Source organism: Chlamydotis macqueenii, chromosome 4 (assembly GCF_036417535.1).
Source record: "Chlamydotis macqueenii isolate bChlMac1 chromosome 4, bChlMac1.mat, whole genome shotgun sequence".
NCBI classification, from domain to species: Eukaryota; Metazoa; Chordata; class Aves; order Otidiformes; family Otididae; genus Chlamydotis; species Chlamydotis macqueenii.
Genome location: NC_141559.1, coordinates 82,666,533 through 82,684,341, shown reverse-complemented (window position 1 = coordinate 82,684,341; position 17,809 = coordinate 82,666,533). Strand labels below are relative to the sequence as shown.

General features: G+C 55.5%; 1 protein-coding gene across 1 annotated transcript in view; it reads left to right on the top strand.

Annotated features, from left to right (window-relative positions):
• Positions 1–6,566: 6,566 nt before the first annotated feature.
• ADAM33 (ADAM metallopeptidase domain 33) overlaps positions 6,567–17,809 on the top strand; it is a 28,856-nt gene continuing 17,613 nt past the window's right edge. The window contains exons 1-3 of the mRNA XM_086746875.1: positions 6,567–6,698; positions 9,379–9,461; positions 16,316–16,392. Of these exons, the coding sequence (XP_086603001.1) occupies positions 6,572–6,698; positions 9,379–9,461; positions 16,316–16,392 (287 nt within the window). The 5' untranslated portion in view covers positions 6,567–6,571. The remainder of the gene's footprint in view (positions 6,699–9,378; positions 9,462–16,315; positions 16,393–17,809) is intronic.

The following is a 17,809-nucleotide window of genomic DNA, read 5'->3' as shown; positions in this document are numbered from 1 at the left end:
CCATGAAATGTGTCTTTGCTGTCTGTACGGACAACATCTAAAGCAACGGCGCCGTAATCACCTCTTGCTCTACACAACGCAGAACTTAAGAAATTACAAGATAACTGTAGCGGCTGTTTAAAATGGACGTTTTTAGCGCCTGAAAGAGTGTAGGACTCATAACTTCCCTGTCCTTTCGCTTGGTTTGCTATCTTTCTAATCAGATAAATTTGTAACGATGTTGGGAATTTTTAAGCCTTGCCTAGGAGAGTCCCCTCCGCTGCATTAGCTGCTTGCATTCTGCCAGGATGCTCGGTTCTACGCTGAACTAGCAACAGAGTGGTAAAAGATGAAATGTAAAGATTCTGCTTCTCGGTGGCAGAAACCTGAAGTCTGAGTTTGATGAGCGTGTCACGGTAGAGTTCGCATAACGTACAAACAGCAAAGACATCTGAGGAAAACATAGGTGGGTGTGAGCAGTGGTTTCTTATTTTCGGTGTTTGAGATGTTACTAACGGTTTAGTTCAAAGAACAGCTGTAACGGTACGCTCAGTTCTGTGGAGGGTGAGGCACAACTCCGATATTTTAACCTTTTGTGTTCACTAAGAATTTCACAGAACTTCTGGTTTCACCCCTGGGCGAAGCGGTGGCTACGCTCCAGCTCTGCCAGTTACCGCTGGAGTTCGCACTGGGATGTAGTGAGTCAAATCTTCAAATGGTGGGAAACGACGTGATTCCCTCGAAGGTCGGTAAACTACACTCAATTACACTAGACAAAGAATTGACATAGTGTTTTTCAAACAGCCTCCTGTGCTGCTGGTACCACATGCTAGCAAAGCAGCTTGTATCCTGCCCCGGAGCCAGGAGGAAATGAAGTGTGAGACTATCTCCGGATGTAAGATTTATAATTTATCTAGATGTACCCAACCACCATGAAACCACGATCTAATGTGCTGGAAATCTGCATTTAAAAGTGCAGGTTAAAAAAAAAAAGAATCCAGCATCGCACGGCTGTGATAAATCAGCTCAGGGAATGGCTTATCTCAGACCTTTCCACTTTTCTAAATCTTTTTCTACCTATTTGCTCCTTCCGCTGTCTTGGCCTTGGGATCGGTTTAGATGCAAGTTGCCGCTTTGCTTTTCCAAGCGCTCTTCTAGGGCTGGAAAGCAGCTTCCTACGTTGCTGAAGCAGAAGGTGCTAAAACCTGCTGGTACTGAGATTCTCCAATATACACGGGAACAGACTTTTTCCTTGCCACGAGAAATCGGGTTGTGTTGGAGTCATGACAAGATCTTGCCTCGCCGAGTGCTCATTTAAAGCCAGCGAGCTGCTTAAATACGCTTTTAAGCTTTCAACTGAGCTTAAGGGCCGTGCTGATGCTTCAGGGGATGCTTGGGAGTCTTCTTACAGTCAGATAACGCAGCCCAGGGTTGTTTTTTTCCAAATATCCGTGGTGTGCCTGTGTGGCTCCCTAACAGAAGCACAGAGGCCAATGATCAAGCGTGTTTCAAATCAAAGAAAGGTAGTGGCAGTCCGCTTCAACTTGTTTAAGCACCCATCCTCATCCCATCCTCATTCTACCCGTTGTAGAACCTTTCAAAACAAAGGAAGAGCTGCTGCAATTTTATTTTTTTTTATGTTTAACTTACTTAAAAATATTCACCAGCTACCAAGGTAATTGACAGTCGCTGTCACTCTGAGCTGTCAAACTTGCAGCTTGAGAGATTTAGTGACAAGTGGCAGTAATTCCTTATTTGGTGGTAATATTGTAGTGTTTTTCCTCTGCTAAGGGGGAAGTGTTTACTTCTGGTAAAGATTTTCTGTTTGGGCATGCTGTAATATATCAGAACGTGTGATCTGAAGACGGCGTTTGGATATTTTACGCTGGTCTGGAGTCACACAAAGTTTCCACCCTGCTTTCTGAAATACTGTAAAGCAAACATTCTCTTTGCACATGGGGGGGGAAAAAGAAAGTTCTGTAGAACAATATGAGATTGTTGGACTTTTCTCCACAGAGAAGTGAGGACCTGCAGTTCCAGATGAGATCAAGAGGAGCTGCAACTTCTCAGAACCTCTGAAAATTAGGTCCCGCGTGGCCAAGTTTAAAGGAGGCAGGTCTTCTGCGCTCCGGCAGCATTATCATCCATCCCGCTCTCCATTTCTTCACGAGGGATGCTGGCGAAGCTGACTCACACCCCTTCCACTACCATTCCTCGTTGTCAGCCGGTCAGATAAAGCTCGTGCTGGGTGCAAAGCATCCAGTGTTTATAGTTCTGAGGAAGGAGGCTCTTGACGTTTGGAGTCATTGGTTCCAACACGCAAAACTTCTTTCCAGCATTTCGGGAAATTCTGCTTGTCTTGTGTTGATTCCAGCATGGTGTCATCTCCTCTTAATCCACTGCTACACAAAGACTTTTAGGGCAAGTTCTGCAAATCTTTGGAAACGTAAACATGGCAGAACTATTTTTTTTTTTTTAACCCTACAGGAGCAGGCTTTAGTTCTTAGTCAGAAACGTTCTTCGATCAGCATTTGCCATGCCCGCCCCGCACAATGATTGTGGTGTAGATGCCGAATGCACATTTGAGTCTCGGCGAAAGGCCAGCTGTCGTGGGTGCTGTCTCCAAAACTGGGGAAGGACAGCGTGGTTGCCTGTTGAGTTGTCTCTAAAAAGTGAGAGCAGCTTTGATCATTGTTCGTTTGTACCTTGTTCATTGTCAAATAAATGCAATGACCGGGCTTCGGCTTTGGGTTGCCTGTAGATGTTTGTCTACAAGCTGAACTCGAAACGGGAAGCGTGATGGATGTATGCGTGAGGTGGACAAGGCAGGGAAACAGCAGAGAAAAGGGATGTAAAAAAGCTACGTTATGCTTTGAAAACTTCCTTTTTTTTAAAGTAAGAGGCTTGTTTGCCCATTAGAAACTCGGCATTTCCTCTTTCGTGATCACTTCCACTAGTTTTACCCTTTGCGTTCCATCCTGATGGAACTTTCATAATTCCGTAAGTCCTTTGGTTCTTGGTGGATGCTTTTGGAGTCCTTTCTGTGGAGAACCAGCCTGAGGTCTCCCGTGTCAGGCAGTGACGGGAGAATGCATCAGGATCTTGAGCAGATGTTGTTTGGGATGCGTTCTTCTCTCATCGCTGGCAACTGGCAAGATTGCCATGGAAACCAGTTGTGAGGATGATGGAAAAGTTGAAATGTGTGACTTCCCTGGAAAAGGAAGTTCCCCACTGTACTTCTGCCTCGATATGGCCTGCTCCAGAGTGGTTGTCTCCTGGAGGACGTGCTTCCCTGAAGGTCTTCTGCTGTCTGCCTTTGGTGGGGGTGAATTTGTTGATGGTTGTGCCTGTAGGAGAACACAACTGAATAACTTCGAAGAGGAGGCGATTGAAGAAGATTTCCCTTTGCTTCTGCTTATCCATGAGAGCATCCTGGTTTATAATTCACTTTTCCCAAAATGATGCCCTAATGAAGAAATTACTTCCTGGCTGTTCGTTAGCCCAGATCAAACTTTAATCTAGTAAATAAGATCTTAATATATTACTTCCTTTCTGCTGCATTTATTAGTTAGCTGGGCTGCTGTACTTCTGTAAAGCTTAAAAGTCTCACATGAAGTCATCGGACACGCTCGTCGCCGGCTCGGGGAAGGAATTTGGCTGAAGTGCTGTAAATGGAAACGACGCCATTCCTTCACACAAGCGAGGTTTGAAAGTCAAACTTTTATTGATATTTTTCCCCCTACATCAGCAGATAAACTGAATTCTCCCAGCCAAATTAGACCCTGCGGGAGGGTGAATGACCTCCGCATGACAACCGAAAGCTGCGTTGATTAATACGCTTCTGGAAGGCACTCAAATTCCACGGTGGTGAGGACAGTTGTGAGAGGTCTTGATAGGGGAGGAGGGTTGTTTTAAATGCAGACTACTCGAACTCTATTCGTGTGCTCGTGTCCTGCAGCCCTGTCGCTTTCCAGGTTTATCAGAAGCGCCTTCGAGGTTGTCTTCATGACACCAAAGAAAGGAGAGGCCTCCAGCTTGTTTTCCCAGAGTTGTGTTGGCTCCTCTACCCAAGTTCGATTTGGCAGAGTTCCTGTGAATCACTCTGCCGTAGGGGGCTTGCCAGGTCTCGTTGAGTCATCTGCTGAGTAGCCAGCCCCGGCCTTCCCCTGGAGAAGAGTAAGTCTCTTGGACTCTGCGAATCACCGGTTGGATCTGGAGGACGTTGCATGTCAGCTACGTTTTGTGGCCTCCTGAACAAGCATGAGGCATTCCTGTGGTACTGTGAGCAGATTGAGAAGTCGTTTTGATGGGAGATTATGTGAAATTGGGTTTAAGGAGACCTTTTTTTGGAGGTCTCTTTTTTTTTTTAGAGCTGTTTTCCTATGTTACAACTGTCCTTGTCCTTTGCAGAAGGACCCATAACAGGCTGAAAACCCGAAGCGTGGGTGTCAGGGATCCTTCTGAGCACACCTCCTGCTCTTGTGTTACTCGATGGGCTCGTTCCCTCCTTCATGACTACGAATGCCCGGGAGGACAGGAACACGCTGAAAACAGATACCAAAGGGCTCTCCCTTGTCCTTAATTCCACGGTTGTGAGTTATCCCCCGCCCCTGCTTCACACGTGCTGCTCTTGGCTTACGCCGGGACGCAGAAATCCCCGACCTCGGGCTCAGCTGCCAGGCTGCGTGACCCAGCTGCAGACCGTGGTCGGGTGCCGCGGCTTCTGTAGGCTTTTGTCAGCAGAGCTATCAAGTGATGGAGGCTGTATGCGGGGGGGAAGAGCGCCTGTTCTTGTGCACAAAAAGGCCTTTTATAAGCTGCTCCGGATAACCACCAGCCGTTGCGGTCCCCTGCCACGTAGGGCCACGTACTTCTCCATGGCCAAGCGCTACTCTCAGGTTTCCTGCGCTGGTGGGAAGCGGAGAGCCTTCTGCTTTCACCCACCCCTGAGACTGCGCTACTTTGAGTAGTTTGCACTTGTTGAGAAAGTAGAGGAACGAGGAAAAAATGTCGCGTAATGCGTGGTAACGGTGAGGCTATGCTGTGGTGATGGGCTGCTGGGGGAAGACTGGATCTGAGAAGGGACGGCAGTCCCGTCTGTTTCTCACCACGCTTCCGCAAGTTTATTCTTTGGAGTGACTTCATTGCTCCGCAGCGTTTGTCCTCTCGTGGAAGTGGTGGGACCTGCACAGCCCCTTCAAGGTGAGCTTTAGCAGGAGACCATCTTCAAGCTTCAGCGAGGCCTTCCTGGTGCTCTACAGAGCTTGACTCAGAAAGGGCAGAAGATGCTTGGGAGAGCTTCTGGTGAGAGTGGGGTGAAACTTAAATGACGTTAACCCACCTGAAAAATGCCATAGCAACCAAAAATTGCTCTGAGCAACCTGATCTGGTTGGAGATGTCCCTGGGGGTTGGACTGGATGGGCTTTGAAGGTCCCTTCTAACCCAAACCATGCTGTGATTCTATATCTGAGGTTAATGGGGCCTTGAAGGTGCCACCAAGCTGGGTAAGACTCCAGATGTTTGCATCTGTGGGTTGCATCCCAGGGCCCTGTTAACAGGACCTCAACACATGTTTGAGTGCCAGGAGGCCTCTGACGGTGCTGCTGCTGGGACTGTCGACTCAAATTTGCCGTTTCTTGTGGGAAACCCCAGAAAAGTCCCCTGTCCCTTCCTCTCCTCAAACGTCGCCTTGGGCAGAGGTGTCCAGAGGTCCCTTGAGCACTTTGGGTAAGGCTGTCTTGCGGCCCTCCTTGTTTTAAGAGTAAAATCATTCGCAAAACTTTAATTACCAGCGTTAATCAATATTTTTACTAGGACTGGAAACATTCCAGGCCAGGTTGGCCGGGGCTCTGAGCAACCTGATCTGGTGGGAGATGTCCCTGCTCCTTGCAAGTGGGTGGGACTGGATGACCCAAACCTTTAATAACGGCTGATGAATCCTTGCTCTGGATTTAGGAGGAGAGTGAGGGCACCCCAAAAACACCCCAAAAGGCTGAAGCGGAGCAGGGGGGCACCCCCTCCCCACGCTGCCTTGTGCGCTGGGTGAGCCCTTACATCTCCTGTTAGCGAAAAAAAAAAAAATATTTCTATTAATAATTACTGTGGGCTGTATTGAAGCGTTGCTCCTCCGTCTCGCCCTGGGGGGGTGGATGGGGAGATTTATTTGCCTTTTTCCCCCCCTTTCTTTGTGCCTGCAGCCCCTCGGGTCCCCCCCTCTCTTCTCCTCCCGCAGCCCGGGGAGGGGTCGGCGGCTGCCGGCGGCGGAGGGAGCCTGGGAGCTGCCTTCTCCTCCGGTCTGGTTTTCATTAAGGAGCCCGACCGGGCCAAGAAACACAGCAATAAATAAAAGCGAACAATGCCGGCCCCCTCCCACCGCCCAGCATCCAGCCGGGCGCCTGGGAAAAAAAAAAAAAAATTTTTTTTAGGGGGAAAAAAAAAAAAAATAGAGCTCCGGTCGCGGGCGAGTGGGACCGGCCGGGGGGCGAGTGAATGGGAAAGCGGACGGAGGGGAGGGGACCCGAGAGGATAAGAGGGGGAGGGAGGGCCGGAGGCGGCGAGCAGAGGCGGTGACAGCCCCCGGGAGAAGCCGGCATGGCCGGACGGGCCCCCCGCAAGCCCTGGGGCCGCGGGGCTTCGGCTGGATTTTGGGGGAACCGCCTCTTCTTCCTGGGGTGGCTGCTGGTGGGGCCCGGGCTGGGGGATGCTTCTGGATTGCGAGGTAAGGGGGTGAGGGGGGGGCACCCCGGGTTCAGCCCGTGGGGAAGGGGATGGGTGGGTGGGGGGTACCCCGAAGTTTGCCGGGGGGGGCATGGATGTGGGTCCGGGGGGTGGGAGGGAGGGGGGTCGCATCCCTAAACTGGGAGTGGGGGAGGCTGGGGGTGCCTCACTTCAACCCCATGGCCCTGCTGGAGTTGTGCCCCCCTTCTCCCCAAATCCCCCCCCCCCAAATCCTCCTGGGTCTCTGTGGGACCCCCAAACCCAGCGCTGCCCGGCGCAGGGCGGCTGGGCGCCGCGCTATGACTCTATATGGTCCGGTTCGGGATTGGGAGGGCTGGGACCGGCCCCCCCCACCCCCGGAGAGGGGCTGGAGTAGGCTCCTCACCCCCCGAAAGGCAGAGGCACCCCCCGGTCTCCCCATCCCGCACCTCCCTCGGCTCCCCGCAACCGGCGGCACCTTGAAAGGCAGCTGGCGGTGGCTGCTGGTGCGCGTTTTGGGGTGAAACTTGCCTTTTTCTGGTGTTGAGGAAATACGTTATTTTTTCCCGGAGGTTCCTATCGCTTTTCAAACTGGGGGGGGGGTTTGCCAGGTTGGGTTCAACCTCCTGGAATTTCTCTTCTCCATCCCCAATTCCTTCCACGACCCCTCCAAGAAGCTGGGGCTGATGCTCCTCCACGCAAAGCTTGGGTTTTATTATTGTCATTTTGGTTTTTTTTACGTTCGCGCTTTGCTGGGTTCTCTGCTGCTGCCGAAAAGAAGTTTTCCAGCGACTCCAAGAGAGACCCGCGCAACTGGGAGGATGGTGGGAGCCAGAAATCCCTGTTCGGATTAAAGGGGAGAGGAGGAACGGCCGGGGAAAGCGGGGCCCTGGGCGCTGCGGGGTTCGATTTCGGGCTCGGGCACTCCCCCAAACGCGGGGCTGCCCGACCGCCATGGCGTAAAAATCTCCAAACGCCGAAGCGACGCTGCTCCCGACGCTGCGTTCCCAGAAAGGGCTGGGAGTGAATCCGTTTTTCGGGGAAAAAAAAAAAAGGGAAGGGGTGGGTGGGTTTATTTGACTGAGATTTTGAAGGCTCTGTCTCACGCTCGGAATCTCTTCGATTCCCAGCAAAAGCTCCAGTCAGACCAGCGAGAAGCTGGAGATAATAACCAAGAGGATTTTACGACGTGGCCCCAAGCCCGGCCCAGTAACACCCGCAGAACGGCTGCGCCTCGCGTCCCGTCCTCTCCCCGGGCAGCGTGGGAGCACGACGGGCTTTGCCGCCAGCCCCGAGAGACGGCGTCCTCCCCCAGAAGGAAGAAAAAAATAGAAAAAAAATAATGTTTGGTTTTTCTTTTTTTTCCCCTTTCTCTGAAATGGGAAGGCAGCAAACCCCGCCGAACAGCTCGTGGCTGAACTCAAGTTGCATCGCGGCCGTGCCTCAGTTTCCCCACTGGAAAACGAGGCCTATTCCCGGTTGGAGGGGCTGGCCGACGCTTTCGGAGGTGGCAAGGAGAAGGGAGGGGGGATCGTGCCACCACCTTATCTGCAGTTATTCCTGGAATCCGATTGCGCGCTCTGTATCACCAAAGCTGATTAAATGCCACCGTGCGATAGCGCCGGGCGCGTCCCCGTGCCTGCTGGGACGGACGTGGCCGGGCTGGGTGGCTCCATCCCGTTCAACGCTCGATCCGCAACTCCCAACCAAAAATTCCATCTTTTATTTTGCTTTTTTTTTTTTATACTTTTCAATAACTTCATCTTTCCTCCAGCCGCATCCCCCCCGATGGCTGCGCGGGGAACCAAAGCGAGCGTATGAAACAAAAAAGCCCCGAGCCCTGTTATTCCACTCCCTTGGTAAATAAATTTGCCCTTTTTCCGGGGAAGGTTACGGGATCCGATCTCCGACAACGTTTGGCTTGGCGAGGTGGGCCAGCCCTCCGCGTTTTTGCTGGACCTCCTCCCCTCTTCCGCAGCATCTTCAGCTTTTACCTTTTTTTTTTTTTTTTTTTATTTTCTGGCGTCGCCCTGGCTGAAGCCGTCAGTAGCTGCTCGCTCTGCTGCGATCAAATACAGCCACATTGTTTAGGGAAAAAAAATAAAAATAAATTAAAAAAAAAAATCTTAGAAAGTCTGCCTGTCGCTGCTCGAGCCAAGGAATTGCTTGTACTGCTCTGCCCCGGCGAGCTGGGACGGCCCGGAGAAACCCGTAACGCGCTGCGGCTATTTCAGCTTCTGGGTGACCGAACCGCGCTTCCCCGTCCTGTAAATGACACCGATCAATGGCGTCAAAGCATAAAACAAACAAAAAAAAAAGGGCAGAAAAACCCCAAAATCAAAAGGCTTTTTTGCTCGGTGGGGTTCTCCTGGGCTGGTGGGTGACGGCCGGGACGTGAGCGGGGCCGGGGTGGTGCCACCCGTGTACCGGCTGCTTCTCCAGGGTGGGTTTCAGGGGATTTAGACCATGAGTTTGGGATCTGGGTGGGCAGCGATGTTCCTGGGAGGCTTCCTGGGAGATGCTTTGGCTTCGTGTTGGTGTCCATCCCCTAGAAACACCCCAGGGTGGCCCTGGGTGTTGGCCAGAGCCCTCAGCTCCCTCTCTTCTCCCCATTTCTTTCTCAAGGTGGCTGCCAGAGGAGTTCCCTCTCCCAGGGACTGCCATGGTCCGTTGGTGGGCTCACATAGGCTTCTCTTTTCCAGGTCCACCCTTCCATGGAGAGCGCGTCACTCCGCACTGGCTCCTCGGGGGCCGGAGCAGACGAGCCGTCAGCCTGGATGAAAAGGTAAGGCCAGAGATGGTTCCTCTCCCCTGCGCCGCGTGGCCAGGCCCTGCACCCGGAGCTCTTTGTGGTGGGACTTGGGTGGAGATGTTGAGTTTGCAGGACCCATGAGCAGGATGTTGAGTTTGCAGGATCCATGAGCAGGATGTTGAGTTTGCAGGACCCATGAGCAGGATGTTGAGTTTGCAGGATCCATGAGCAGGATGTTGAGTTTGAAGGACCCATCAGCAAGAGGTTGAGTTTGAAGTGACGAACCGGGAAAGCAGAGGGTTCAACAAGGGAGTTAATTAAGGGTGGCCCTAAATGTTGGGCAGTAGGAAGGGTGGCCAAGAGCTACAGGGTGAGTGGACAGGAGTTGGGGAGTTTGGAGAGAGGAGATGGAGGTAAACTTGTTAGACTGGTGGTTTGGCCAGGACAGACAGACCAACAGTATTTGCTAACGGGAAAGGGCTGCGGGATTTTGGAGTGATGTCCTCGGGAAGGCTGCAGAGAAGCCAGGCATGGGTGTCCTGGAGGGGAGGACATCTCTTGCCAGGGCTGCTCTACTGCCCGTCACGCCCTCCCTGCTGCCCCCGCTGTCTCCAAATCCACTTTACGAGGTGCTTGTGGTGACCCTGGCCCGGGTATGGCCCCTTGCCTGACTCTGGGGTCAACCGGCTCCGCAGCTGCCCATCGGCCGCAGCAGCTGGTCCTCGTACCCGGCAGCTGGGAGGGTCTGGAGGGCTGTGGTCTCCTTCGGGGCGGATCAAATCGCTTCCCAAGCACCAACGCGGATGGTTGTGGGAAAGCATTGTGTTTCGGGGCTGAGCAGATTCGCTGCTGGGAAGTGACCTGCTCCGGTGGCATCTCCCTGGAGCAGGAGGTGAGGACGCAGCGTTGAAGCCACCTGAGATGCCTCCAAGTGAGACCTCCTGGTTCCAGGGAGGAGATAGCAAGAGAGGAGTCAGCTACGCTTCCTGGTAGTGAAGCAGAGGGGGGGCTTCGTGCTGCCCTGCCTCCTCCGAGGGGCTGGACGATGCCTTTTCCTGGGGGAACTGGGAGCATCGCTCCCATCGACGCTGGCTGCTGGGAATCGTGACTGTCCGGTAGCTGAAATAGCCCGGCGCGTCGGGGATGCGGTCAGCCTGCAGAAATGTCCCCTCCCATCCTAGCAGCCCCGGATCGCTCTATATTTAGGATGGAGGGCGCTCGAGACGGGAGGTTTATTTTGGGAGCTTTATTTCCACTCTTGCTAACACCCCGCTGCCCGAAATTGCCCTGGGTGGGCGCAAATCGCCGGCATGCAGGGAGTTTTGGGAGTCACTGGGGGACCCCGGGGCTGACGGGACTGGGACGGCCACCAGCCGGGCCCGGGGTGGTTGGGCAGCTCCTGGCGTGTTTCCTGGCATCTGCTTTGCCTCCGCTGGCTCCGGCCAGCCCGAAACAAGGAGCCTCCTGTTCCTCGGAAGAGGGAGAAGGAGGGGAGAGGGAGGGTGGTCGCAGCCGGCAGCGGGGAGGCTTCGCGGGGGAAGAATGGTGGCAGCCAGACAAAGGACGGAGAGGCGGACGGAGCCCCAAGCCGGCCCTTTTTGCCCCGCTACCGCTGGCGTGTGTATTTTTAGGACAAATTTAGCCCACCCTGCCTCCTCCTGCTCTCCAGCAAAGATCCTGGAAAGAAATCACGGCTGCGGGATTGCCGCCCGCCCGCTCCGTTTGTCCCGGCGTGGCCGGCTTTCCAGGCCGGAGGCTGCGAGGAGACGACATCGGAGCGTGTGGGACGATGGGTTCAAGGGTGGTGACCGCCCCCAGGCTCCGCCGTCCCTTCCCCGGGGGGCTGCTTCTCCATGGGTGGGACGCTGCGGGGCGGTGACGTGGTCCCCGGAGGGGGGACGTGGCCGCGTCTCCTTTCCCTGCTCCCAGAGGAGCAAGGTCGAGCCAGCGGGAGGAGGAGGAGGAGGATGGTGATAGTGGCCCTGTGGTCCCGTCGTGTGCGGGCTGGCACGGCGCTGGAGGGGCCAGACTCTGCCTCCCCCCATCTTCGACGCCCTCCTCTCTCCTATTGTTCGGGGCTGAACTCAGACGGCTCCCGGCACACATGGAAGCGATTTTGGAGAGGCCAGGGAGGAGGTCGTGGGGACCCTGATTGCAAACAGCTCCCTCATCTCCCCTGGCTTGGGCTGGGATCTTGCCCCGCTGCTGCTGGCATCCTCCTCCTCCTCCTCTTCCTCCCGCTCGCTTGGGGAACGGAGTGAAGGCTGCCAGAGCTGCCCGTGAGCTTTTCCAGCCCTTCCGAGCTGGAAGTGGAGGTTGTGCCCAGCATCCTGGCCCAAGTCTCCCACCAGTATCCAGCCCCGAGGTGTGGGAGTCCCATGTCCCCACCGTGGGGACCCACCTAGCCCATCGTGCTGCTGGTGGTGCTCCCTGCCTCGTTTCTTTTCCTTTGTAATTGATTTTTCCCAAGCGTGGTTTCCTCCTGGGATGGTTTTAAACTGAAAGAGAGTAGGTTTAGATTGGGTATGAGGAAGAAATGTTTTATGCTGAGGGTGGTGGAGCACTGTCCCAGGTTGCCCAGAGAGGTGGTGGATGCCCCATCCCTGGAAACATTCCAGGCCAGGTTGGCCGGGGCTGTGAGCAACCTGATGTGGTTGGAGATGTCCCTGCTCCTTGCAGGGAGGTTGGACTGGGTGGGCTTTGAAGGTCCCTTCCCACCCAAACCAGTCTGCGATTCTGTGGTTCTACAAGTCACGAGGGCTGGGGAACACCCGGGCAGAAGATCCCCTCAGCGTCCCTCTGGGTCTCTCCTGGCACCCTGTCCGTGTACGGGAACGCAACTTGGCACCAGCGGAGCATCCTTCCACCCACCACTACCCCTCACACTGCAGGATGGTCTGCTGCAGCCAGTGTCAACCTGTCCTGGGGGTGGGATGTGGCTGTCACCACCCCGACATGGTTCCTGAGCCAACTTTGCTTCGAAACAACCAAAATCCTGCCTCTGCCTCCAAGGCCTGGATTATCCGGGTGTCCCTGACTTGCCTGGAGCTGGATGCTCCCAAGATGTTTTTCCAGTGAGAAGCTGGAGTGAGAGGCTTGGCCTTGAGGCCTCGCATCCCGATCCCGGCGTGCGTTGAGGCCAAGCTGTGCTTTTCAAACCGCAGCTCTGCTGCTGGGATCCAGCTGCCTGGGGAGGACCTGGCGTGGCCGCGACGCTCCAGCTGCAAAACCCATCGCTGAATCCTCTACGGAGCATCTCCCGCTAACTCCGCACCACGACTTCCTCCTTACGTCCAGGCTTCCGTGCGCTTGCTTTGGAAATCGGGGCTTGTGGGACCTGCCCGAGCAGATGGTTGGGTTCTGATTTGAACGCGGCTTTTGGATTTTGGCTTGACCGGTGGTTTCCCAAGGAGCTCGGAGCTCTCTGCACCCGCTTCCAGGCGGAGGAGGGAGCATGGGTGAGGAGGATGGGTTTTCTGGGCTGCTCATGGGCTGGGATCTGGCCAGGGCAGATTCGTCCCAGCTGCTCTTCACCTCTCCCAGTAGAGCCCCTGGTGGGACTGGCTTTGATGGGATGTCCTGGAGAAGGGCCACCACCTCCACATCCAGCCAGGGCCGAGGGAAGGTGGTTCCTGCAGCCTGTGATGGGGACTGGTGCGTCCTTTTTGTGACTGCTGGAGAAAGGAGGTGGTGATGTTTGGGTCAGGGAGGAAGATGCTGGAGCCTGGGAAGGTGCTGGAGCCCAAGACGATGTTGGAACCTGGGGTGATGCTGGAGTTTGGGATGACGCTGGAGCTTGCGATGATGCTGGAGCCTGGCAAGGTGCTGGAGCCTGGGAGGGTGTTGAATCTCAGGATGATGCTGGAGCCTGGGATGATGCTGGAGCCTGGGAAGGTGCTGGAGCCCAAGACGATATTGGAACCTGGGGTGATGCTGGAGCTTGGGATGATGCTGGAGACTAGGAAGGTGCTGGAGCCTGGGAAAATGTTGGACCCTGGGATGATGCTGCAACCTAGGAAGGTGCTGGAGCCCAGGGTTCTACTGGAACCTGGGTTGATGCTGGAGCTTGGGAAGGTACAGGAGCCCCGGGTGGTGCTGGAGCCTGGGAAGGAGTTTAATCCCAGGATGATACTGGAACCTAGGATGATGCTGGAGCTGAGGAGGATGCTGGAGTCTGGAAAGGTGCTGGAGTCCAGGATGATGCTGGACCTTGGGATGATGCTGGAACTTGGGAAGATGTTGATCCCTGCTCATTCCTGGTGCACAACGTCTTGGCTGGCAGCTCGTGGAGACCCAACCGCCTACCAGTGAGGCTCAAGGCAAAATTATCAGTCTTTAATTAGCGCAATAACCTTTCTTGGCCTCAGAGTTGGGTTATTTGACCCCTGCCTGTCACAAGAAATGCTCACACCCTTCTCCCTCTTTTCACCGCTCTTTATTTCTCCAGGGGTTGAGCTGGTTCCAGCCCATCCCAGCTGAAACCAGGATCAATCCCCCGCTCCCCACTGCCTCAACGTGCGCTCTCAGGGGAAACTGAGGCACGGGGAAGGAGAGAGCTTGCGATGTGTCGGCTCGCAGGGGTCGGACACAGATCCCATTAGCAGCAGTTCGTTTTCCAGCCTTTGACGGGCTCGGAAATGGGCTGGTGTGCGGGATAACCCTGCACGCAGTCGTGTTCCTTTAAGACGGCAGCTGGGAAAGAGAGTTTTGCCAAAAAAAGTTCCTTAAGTCAAGGCAGGGAGTAATTGCTGGGGAATTCAAAACCCGAAAGGAGCCGGCAGGGACTTGGGGGAGAGGAGGAGGAGGAGACGGATTGCGGGAAGAGGGGGTGAGGGAGATCGGAGAGGGGGAGAAACAGGCTTTAAAAAAGGAGAGGGTGAGGCGAGGGGGGAAAGAAGGGAAATGGGAAGAAAAATGTACAGACCATGTTTGGCCAGGGAGCGATGTTTGTATAAGATCATGTTCTAAAAATACAGCCCGTTCCCACCATCGCCGAAGGAGGGGAGCCCTCTGCCCCGGCTTCCTCCTCCCTGCGCCGCACAGGGCCCCTCGCCGAGAGCGGGGACGGTGGCCGTGCCGTGGCTGTGCCGTGGCCGTGCCAAAGGGGCTCGCTGGGAAGCGGCAGGGCCTCGGACTCGCCTTGCTTTGCTGTCATGGTTTTTGGTGTTTTTTTTTTTTTTTTTTGAAGTACTGTGTCTGGTCTCCTTTTTTGGAGCTGGGAAGATGGTGCTGGAGGCGGAGGGGGGGCTTGGCGACTCCGTCACCGTGTTCCTGCGCTGGGGCGACCTCCCCGTCCTCTGGTAATGGGGCCATAAGGGCCAGACCCATGGGTCTCCTTGGGGCCAGAAGCAACCCCATGGCCAATTTGAGCAACTTAACAGGGTGCTTCCATCCCCAGAGCATAATTTGGGGTGGACCTGCAGGAACATCCATCCTGGGAGCACAAACCCCATGTCCTGGGGTGCAGCGGTGGTACTCAGCTGCCCTGCACCCCAAAATGCTTTGTCCCATGATGCTGCCCCTTAAAAACATGATGGTCCCCAGGAGAGTCACCCAGGGGCTGGCAGACTGGAATCCCTCAGCATCCCTGGTGCCCAGGGCGCGGGGTGGGGACTGGGGTGCACCAGGAGCAAAGCCTTGCTGACCATCTCCGTAGGGATGAGGGGGGACAGCAGGATTTGGTCTCTGTTTTAGCCCAAGCTGGGAATCACCCAACATTCTCCCCACCCCGCTGCATTCCTGGTGACCGGCTGCAGAACCCCGTGATGCTCAGAGCAGCCAAAAACCAGAGCCTTGCGGGGACGGCTCCTTCCTCTCCCTTTTCCCTCCGGAGCTGGGAATACCTCACCAGCTCTCGGCCAGGGTGCCGGGGCCCCGTGGCAGATCCCGAGCGCTGGGGCTGAGGGCTGGCAGCCCGCCAGGCTCCCTGCATCCCTCATGGATGGGGAGGGACCGAGCGAGGGAGATGGGGATGGAGCCAGCTGGGCCATAAACAGAGCCGGGACGATGCTTTTCGTGTCCCCAGGGCTGGAGTCAGGGAAGGGATGCAGGGACATCGGAGGAGGGCAGCGCTTTTGGGTTCCGGCCCGTCCCGTCACGTGCCAGACGAGCCGTGCTGGTGTGGATCCGTGCGCAGGGTTTCCTTTTAACGCTCTCCAAAGTGAGGGAGTGAGTAAAACCGCTGGCATCCTGGGGAAGCTGAGTCAATCGCTTCCTTTTGCTGCCCCGCGGTATTTTTAACAGTGCGGTTATCCGGTGCCTGGGCGGTTGCTGTTGGTTTCCGTACCCCGCAGGGGTGCACGCAGGTGCCGACCCACCCAGGGACCAGCCTCTGGGTGGGATGAGGCCCTTTCCACTGGCTCCGGAGCTGCGGTGGGATGGAGCCGTGCTGGGATGGACCATGCAGAGACCCTGCTCGGGATGCTCGGGGTGATGCTCCCCACCCCGTATCCCATATCGGTTCTCCCGTGCTGCCTTTCCCTGGGGAAGCTGCCAGCAGAGTTGGGATTTGCTGTCTCACCCACATCCTTGCAGGGATAATCCCAGTGTGAACCCTCTTTTATGTGGGAATTCACGGGAAATCAGGCAGGAGGGTTTGTTGCTCACCTCCTTGTGCCTGGGGATGGAGTGAGTGGAGCAGATCCATGGAGGAGATGCCGGGATGTGCCCTGAGCTGGGGAGCAGAGGAAGGTGCTGGGGACAGGGATGGGCAGAGGAGATCGTGTCCGGTGGGATCACGCCCTGTGGTCCATCACCATCTCGGATCGAGGGGACTGAGTTTTTGGGAGGTGGGAGATGCTGTGGGTTGTCCCCTGCAGAGGGGCTGGGGACATGATGTCCTGGACTCTGTCTTTTCTGACCTCGTTCCTCCTTTTCATCCTTCGCAGGTGCCGGCGCCTACCCGGGCAAAAGTGGCCGTGATGGCTGAGGGCAGAGAGCTCGTCCTGGTGCTGGAGAAGAATGAGTAAGTGTCGGGGCTGGGTCAGGGGAAAGGACATTGGGTGTCCCTGGCATGGTCCCACCTAGACCAGTAGTGTCCTGGCCACCTTGCCTCGGTTCTCCTTCCTGCAGGAGAAGGGACAGCCCAGCATGGCTTCCTGCCAGCTGAGGCTGGTGCAGCAGTTTGGGCTGAAAAGCTCCTTTTTCCGCTGCCCGCACCCGTGTTGTGCAAGGAACGGCCTTGGCTCAATGGCGTGGTTCAGGACCCAGCATGGGTGAAGGAGGTGTGGGGTGCTTAGGGGATGGAGATGTCCTGGGGGAAGTCTTAGAGGGACGGAGGGCTCTTGGGCTGCCATCCTGCTGGAAGGACTGGTTCTGTGAGGTCTTTGGAGGTAGCTCACGGTGGGCAATGCTGACTGCTGGCAGTGATTTGGAAAACTCTTTACTGAAGGAGTGATCAAGCACTGGAACAGGTTTCCCAGGGAAGTGGTGGAGTCACCATCCCTGGAGGTGTTCAAAGACCCTGAAGATGTGGACTTCAGGACATGGTTTGGTGGTGTTGGTTTGACAGTTGGACTTAATGATCTTGGAGGTCTCCTCCAACCTTAAGGTTCTGTGATTCTATGATTCTTCTGCTGGTCCGTTCTTGGGGCTGGCAGCTGGCACTATTCCTGGGTGACCTTGCCACGTAGCCTTGCTCGACCCTTTCTGGGCTCCTTCTTTGGTTCAGCTTGGATGCAGGTGCCAGCAGCATCTGTCCCCTGTGACTCTCACCCAGCCTGGCATGCTCTTGTGTTGGGGCTGGAGCGAGGAGAGCAATCGTCTCCATCTCCTGCCCTGCTCTCCTTGCCCCTCTCCCCGAGACCTCATGGCTTTCGTCCCTTTTTGGGTTCAGGTCCCTCCTGGTGCTGGGTGGCCCCTTTGGTGGAGCAGGCAGGAGACTGGTCTCTGCAGGAGTCTTCTACTTCCAGTTCTTTGTCTCGCCAGCAGCTGTGGACAGCTCATGCCCCACAGAGCCCTCTTCTTGTTGCTGTTTGGGTACAAAAGCAGCCACCACAGTGTCTCCTGCCAGGCAGGAGGTCCCAGAGACCTGCAGAGGAGTTTTTGGTGTGCAGGAAGGAGAACTGGGGGGGGGGTTCCCATGCATGTTGTGTGTTAGCACTGTGGACAATGAGGAGGTTGGCAGTAGGGGTTGAAAGCTCATGTGAAAAGCTTAGCCTTGCTTCCGGCTGGTGCACCAGGTCTGGAGATGGTTGTGTCTTCTCGTGAGCCTAATTCTGGCTCAGCACCACTTTGCCCTACCGAAGGGATGAGTGTGGCCAGGAGGGGTGAAGAGCATCCCCAGTGGCTGTGGTGCCTCTGGCAGGACTGGAGGAGCATGGGGCATGCAGGGTGTTGAGCTCTGGATGAGGGCACAGTGAAACAGGTGAGGGGGTTCATGG